The following is a 6,991-nucleotide window of genomic DNA, read 5'->3' as shown; positions in this document are numbered from 1 at the left end:
TAGCCTGGCTCAGGGATCTTCTTCAATCTGTATTCTGGAAGCTCTTGTCTCAATCTGGCTTCTTCCTGGGTCCTCCCTTGCTGCCTGCCCCGCCCAGGTAGTCCTCCTAAAGCCTGGGTACTTCCTGGATGACCTCACACAACAGAAATGAGAGGCCTGATTCCCACCCCCCACCCCCGGGGGTTAGTCTTGTCTTAAAACCTGACTGTTGCTCCTCTCAGGTCACTAACCATACTTTGGGCTCTGGCCTTTGGCTCAGGAAATGTGTACATCTATGAACAGAAGCGTGTTGAGTTCTGGTTGCCGCCTGAGGTCCTCCTGGACCTCCTTTGAACCCCTCAAACCCATCAAGGACAACTCCCCAGACTCCTCTGATGCCCAACCTCACTTAATGGATATTTCCCTGGCTATCATCCAGATTAGGAAAGGAGGGTCAATATCACCCTCTCTCCATTGTCTCTACACTCAGTCTCTGAAACCAAGGATTCTGTCTCCCAGACTTGTCCCAGGCTAGGCTCTTCCTTCCACCCCTCCCCCCATAGAAAATTCAGTTTCCACTGTCCACTGATGTAACCTCTTCCTCCACAGGGCCCACTGGCCCCTCATCCAACCTTGAGTCTGGCTTTTCTTTAAACCACTGTGTGTCCTACTAGCTAGAAAACTCCTATGGTAGGACCCCTGTGTCTCAACACTTACCCCCTCTTTAGTGTGAGCAAGATGCTGGCCCAGGCCAGACCTGAGCTTTCTGCTCAGGAGGATGTTTCAGGAGATGGAGATCCTGGAGCTGGCATCCGGATGATGCCAAGTAGCACTCTCTAGAGCCTCTAGCAGAACCAAGCTCCCTCAAAGTCTCCTCCTATCCCAAGGCCTTCACATAAGCTGTTTTCACCACTACAAAGTTTACTGGACCCCATCTCAGTCGATACACCCACCCATAGCTTACGTGGTATCTACTCTGAGTCCTGCTTACAGGGTGCCTTTTTAAATTTTATTTTTAATTTCATTTTATTTTTATGGGTATGGGTGTTTTGCCTGCTTGCATGTCTGTGCACCATGTGTATGCCCTCCCTACAGAGGCCAGAGAAGATTTGATTCCCTGGAACTGAAGTCACAGAGAGTTGTAAGCTGCCCTGTGGGTGTTGGAAATTGAACCCAGGTCCTGTGGAAGAGCAGCCAGTGTTCTTTACAACTGAGCCATCTCTTTAACCCAGAATTCCATTTGCTTGTTTGTTTGTTTTGAGACAGGTTCCCATTATACAGCCTCGATTGTCCAGGAACTCACTATGTAGACCAGCCTGGGCTCACAGGTTTCAACTTGCCTCTGTTCCTCAAGTGCTGGGATTAAAAACATGTGCTGCCATGCTTGGACCTGGACACACAGCAAGGAATAGTCTTTTATCAGGAGCACTGGGGCAGATGAGGGGTGTGTTAACATGGGTCTGGGGCAGATGAGGGGTGTTAACATGGGTCTGGGGCAGATGAGGGGTGTGTTAGCATGGGTCTGGGGCAGATGAGGGGTGTGTTAACATGGGTCTGGGGCAGATGAGGGGTGTGTTAGCATGGGTCTGGGGCAGATGAGGGGTGTGTTAGCATGGGTCTGGGGCAGATGAGGGGTGTGTTAACATGGGTCTCATGTGATGCCAGCTTCACTTCCAATCTATCCCAATCATTACCCTTGACCCTCCATCCTGACAAAACCCACACCTCGATGATCAAAAGCAATTTAGAGAAGGAAGAGGTTTATTTGGCTTATAACCCCCAGGTCACAGTCCATGACTGAGGCAAGTCTGGGCGAAAATTCAAGCAGGGGCTTGCAGCCAGACCCACCAAAGAATGCTGCTCACTGGCCTGCTCTCTGCTCATGCTCAGTTAGCTTTCTTACACAATTCCAGACCACCCGCTGAGGGAGGGCACCACGCACTGTAGGCAGGCCCTCCCATAGCCATTAGCAATCAAGGAACCCTCTCAGGTCTCACAGTAGAAGCCCAGAGACATGCCCACAGGTCAGTCTCAATTAGGCAACTCTTCATTTGAAGTTTTCTCAACTCAAGCAACTTCTCCAGATCCTCAAGTTAAAAGGGACAGTCTACCACAGTCTCAGTGGCTCCTGAACGCATCCAAGTCCCCTGGGGAAGAGTTTCACAAAATAGGCACTCTTCAGTCTCTTCCCTCGGCCTTGTACACACTCAGCTACATACCCAGTCACAGTAAGACAGTCATCAACACACAGTCTCGAGGAAGGCCAAGAATTCCCCCTGAAAGTCTCAAAGAGTCACCAGCTGTCACCAAACCTCTCTAACTCTTGAATATACAGAAGGAAACAAAGACCAAACATGCAGACTCACAAAACACACAATAACAAATGTACCCACCTAGGCTCGTTCTCTCTCTCTCTCTCTCTCTCTCACTCTCTCTCTCTCTCTCACACACACACACACACACACAATCACAAAGTCACACACAGGTCTAAGCACAAAGCCATACAAAATCACACACAGCAAACAGACACACAGTTGCAGACAGGCTCAGAGTCCCAGAACAATGAGAGCATTGTCCAGGTTGGCAGCAGCTGGAGAGAAAGGAGCCACAGTGTGGGGGCTGCTGTCCTCGGCCTCCACAGCCCCAGCATCTTCCCATTTCCAGAGGTCAGATTCTGCTAGGACCTAAATTTGCTGAGACCCTGGCGCCCCCTCCTCAGTCTCCGGGATGTTCAGGGAAGAGGTAGAACCTCCCATATGAACCAGACTTTTAGGGGCTCTGAGGACTTGGGGTCTTTAGCCCTGGTGTTCTTCCCTCCTGGAATCTTCCCAGAGACTTGTCTCTGTCCCCACCAGGCAGTGCCTGGAGAACAGGAGCCTTGAGATCTACTCCTAACCTCTGACCTCAACCCTCCAAGGACACACACACACACACACACACACACTCCATCTCAATCCTGCTAACTAGTACAGGCAGCGCCTGGCAGCACTGGGGGTCTCCTATTGTGGCTGAGACAGAGAGCAGGTCAGGACAGCCATCCCTTAGTGGTAACACGTAGAGAGAGCTACTGTTCTATGAGTGACCTGCAGTGGGGACACTGTGACCTTCCCTGTCTCCAAATAATTCTTGCTTCTCACCCTCATTGGACAGCCCCATTTCTCAATAGGAAATTCCTTAGGGTTTTTTTTTTTTTCACCCTATGCTACTGGTAGCTGCTGTTTCCTTGGGACACGTCACTTTCCTGTTCTGAACTGGGGATGAAATGAGAAGCCAGGCCTGTAGTGTCAGAGTCAGGGTGGGAACGGGCACAGGAGTAAACACAGAATGTAGAAGCCGCCTCATCCCTCTATGGTCAGATCTGTGTGGAGTTCCCTGATTTCTCAGGCCCTGCGGTGTTTACACCTTACAGCTTCTGGCCTCCCAGGCCTCTCCTAGAAGGGAGGGCGCGTCGAGCTGTTCAGGACAGAGCCTTTCTTTCACAACATTTGCCTTCCTCTAGCCTGAAGCTTTTCCTATTGGGGGACAAGAGGAAGCAGCTGTACACACCGGAAAACATATCTAGGCCCAACTAAGGACTCTGGGATTCTAACTGGCCTACCTGAAAGAAGGAAACGGAAAAGGACCAAGGTCTTCGAACAGGGTAGATTTGGGGTTTTATCACTAATAGTGTGCCCCAGTTGTGGAAGAAATCCAAACAATTTCTGTCACATCCAGAAAGGGGTATTTGAAGTCTGCTGAGCCCCATTGGGATTATGTTACCTGTATGGGGAAGCCTCAGTGTATGGGTACAGACCTAAGAGGAGGGAAAGCAGGCCTAACTCAGGTAGACTTAAACATCTCTGAGTCTCAGGCTCTTTTGCTTACAAAGGAGGATGAAGATGCAATGACTTCTGGTCAAGGACACACACACACACACAGGGGGGCGGGAGGGAGGGGAGGGGAGAGAGGGGGAGAGGGAGAGACAGAGACAGAGACACAGACTTGGTAATGGACTTAGGCAGTGAGGAGAGGAGCTGCCCACCAACAGACTGAGAAGACTGACTTGCTGGATCTCACCATTCTGATCTGAGTGAGGTCAGCCTCTCACGTTGGCCGCGGTAGACTGACAGGAACGTGGGTGGGACTTGAATTCTGGCCAGCGGGGGCCCAGAACTCAGAGGATGTGTCTGTGGTATGGTGTGTGTGTGTGTGTGTGTGTGTGTGTGTGTGTGTGTGTGTGTGTGTGTGTACGCGCGTGAGTTCTGGACAAATTTCTAGAGTATAACTCAGCACCAGCTGAGTCTGACGAGTCTGGACGAGCCTTTCCAAGAGTTCAAGGAGCCGGTGTAGAACCAGGGAATGGGAGCCTCTCCACTGTGAAGCAGGAGCCAGGCTGAAAGTGGGCTGGAGATGATTGAGTGCTTTTTCATCGACGGCCTCCTCCCAGTCCGTCTCCCGGACGGACCGGAAACCTCTCTTTCCTACACCGAACCCTACCTGCCCCTGGTCGTCCCAAGTGATGGGGGAACCAGACAGCAGGCGCTGCCCACCGCACGAGAGGAACGCGGGCCCGACCCCGCCTCCACCCCGGATTGGGTGCTCATTTAAATGTCCGGCCCCGCCCCGCGCCTCGGGCGCGTACATATAGGCGGCTCGGCGGGCGGCGGGCGGCATTCTGGCGCGGAGCGCAGCAGAGGTGGGCGCAGCTAGCGGGTCGGCTGCGGAGCGGGGGTGCAGCGCGCTTTGCCCCCCGTACCCCTCCCCCTCGGACGCAGCCCCACCCCTCTGCCCGCCGGGCCGTCCCAGCCGAACTATCCCCTGCGGCGCCAGCGCGGGGCGGCTCCGGGCGCCCCCAGCAGACCCCCATCATGGGCAGCCAGAGCTCCAAGGCTCCCCGGGGCGACGTGACCGCCGAGGAGGCAGCGGGCGCTTCCCCCGCGAAGGCCAACGGACAGGTGAGTGCGCCCGGCGCGGCCGACCCCGGCCCCCAGCCCGCGGGCCTCGCCCCCTCTGGGGCCCAGGGCCGGGGCCGCGCGCTTTGTCCGGCCCGGGACACGCGGCGCCCCCTCCCCCGCCCGGTCCCTTTGTTCTCGGCGCCGCAGCCCCCGCGGGCGAACGAGGGGAGGGGCGGGAGGGGGCGCCGGCCGGGCTCGTCGCCTTCTTTGTTCGCGCCCGGCCCGCGGGCGCTGCCCCTAGGCCGCCCCGAAGGCCGCGCGGGAACAAAGGCGCTGCTAGGCCGCACCAAGGGGGTGTCTGGGGCCGCGGGGATGGTGCTGGGCGCCCCGGGCGCCCCATCTGGAGCCCCGACCTCGGCAGCCCGCGGTGGCTTTTGAAGCGGCGGGGAGCAGAGATGCGGGGAGACTCTGGGGTGGGTGGGGGCTGTTCACACAAAGTGCAAGCCTGGGAAAATAGGCCGTCCAGGTGCAGGGAGGCAGCGCCCCGGGGCTGCTTCCCGCCCAATAGCGCTCGGCAAGGCTGGCCCGCCAGCGAAGGATCCAGGCCCGGTGAGGTTCCGCGCGGAAAATAGAGAGCGCGCCCCGCGGGAGGGGGGTGGGGGCCCGTACCCCAGCGCCTCCTGCTGGCTGCGTCCGTCCCTGCGCGCCTTTGAGGGGGTAAGGGCGATGTTGGATGGGAGTGAGGCCAAAGCTAGCCTTGGTTGCTGCGGACCCCGGCGGTGGGTTCCGAAGCCTGCGAGGGGCCAGAAGCGGGTTGGGGGAGGGGGAGAAGGGCCCGGGCCCTCACTGCTATCTCCTCTGCCCCGCAGGAGAATGGCCACGTGAAAAGCAATGGAGACTTAACCCCCAAGGGTGAAGGGGAGTCAACACCCGTGAACGGAACAGATGAGGCAGCTGGGGCTAGTGGTGATGCCATCGAGCCAGCGCCCCCTAGCCAGGAAGCTGAGGCCAAGGGGGAGGTCGCCCCCAAGGAGACCCCCAAGAAGAAGAAGAAATTCTCTTTCAAGAAGCCTTTTAAATTGAGCGGCCTGTCCTTCAAGAGAAATCGGAAGGAGGGTGGGGGTGATTCCTCAGCCTCCTCACCAACAGAGGAAGAGCAGGAGCAGGGGGAGATCAGCGCCTGCAGCGATGAGGGCACTGCCCAAGAAGGGAAGGCTGCTGCCACTCCTGAGAGCCAAGAGCCCCAAGCCAAGGGGGCAGAGGCTAGTGCTGCCTCCAAGGGAGACATAGAAGAGGAGGCAGGGGCCCAGGCTGCAGAGCCATCCACTCCCTCGGGCCCAGAGAGTGGCCCCACATCTGCCAGTGCTGAGCAGAATGAGTAGCTGGGTGGGGGCAGGTGGGTGATCTCTAAGCTGCAAGAACTGTGCTGTCCCTGTGAGGTCACTGCCTGGACCTCGTGCCTGGCTGCCTTCCTGTGCCCAGAAAGGAAGGGGCTTGTTGCCCCCTCCCAGACACGCTCCCCTTTCTCCCTCCTGTGGATTCTCCCATCAGCCATTTGGTCTTACTCTTAAGGCCAGTTGAAGATGGTCCCTTGCGGTTTCCCAAGTTAGGTTAGTGATGTGAAATGCTCCTGTCCCTACCTCCTTCCCGAGCCCTATCCCTGCAGAAGGCAATTGCTGGGTTTCCAATTCTTTTCCAAGTTCGTTTTGTTTATCCTGCTTCTCAACCCCCTGAGCCAGAAGTGGGGGCTTATACTCCCAAACCCTGAGTGTCCAGCCTTTCCCCTGTTGAATTTAGTCCCTTGTGCTGTGCCTAGTGGCACCTGGGCTGGGGAGGACATTGCCCCTGTCTGGGTTTTTATAAATGTCTTACTCAAGTTCAAACCTCCAGCTTGTGAAATCAACCATGTCTCTGACTTGATAAGCAAGTATTAGGCTTCAGGCGGGAGGGAGGTCTGTAATGTGAAACAACTTCTTGTTGTCTTTTTCCCCTCCCATTGTTGTAAATAACTTTTAATGGCCAAACCCCAGATTTGTACTTTTTTTTTTTCTAACTGCTAAAACCATTCTTCCACCCGGATTTACTGTAACATTTGGAAAAGGAATAAATGTTGCCCCTTTAGTGGTGCTTTCATGAGT

The 6,991-nt window shown here is 55.7% G+C and overlaps 1 protein-coding gene across 1 annotated transcript; it reads left to right on the top strand.

Annotated features, from left to right (window-relative positions):
• The first annotated feature begins 4,588 nt into the window (after positions 1-4,588).
• On the top strand, positions 4,589-6,974 carry Marcksl1 (MARCKS like 1). The gene is made up of 2 exons (XM_034504104.2): positions 4,589-4,913; positions 5,723-6,974. The coding sequence occupies exons 1-2, from the start codon at positions 4,827-4,829 to the stop codon at positions 6,233-6,235; spliced, it is 600 nt and encodes a 199-aa protein (XP_034359995.1). The 5' UTR covers positions 4,589-4,826; the 3' UTR covers positions 6,236-6,974.
• Positions 6,975-6,991: the final 17 nt, after the last annotated feature.

This window comes from Arvicanthis niloticus, chromosome 5 (genome assembly GCF_011762505.2).
Source record: "Arvicanthis niloticus isolate mArvNil1 chromosome 5, mArvNil1.pat.X, whole genome shotgun sequence".
NCBI classification, from domain to species: domain Eukaryota; kingdom Metazoa; phylum Chordata; class Mammalia; order Rodentia; family Muridae; genus Arvicanthis; species Arvicanthis niloticus.
The sequence above is the reverse complement of the archived record's forward strand: the minus strand, read 5'-3'. Positions and strand labels throughout refer to the sequence as shown.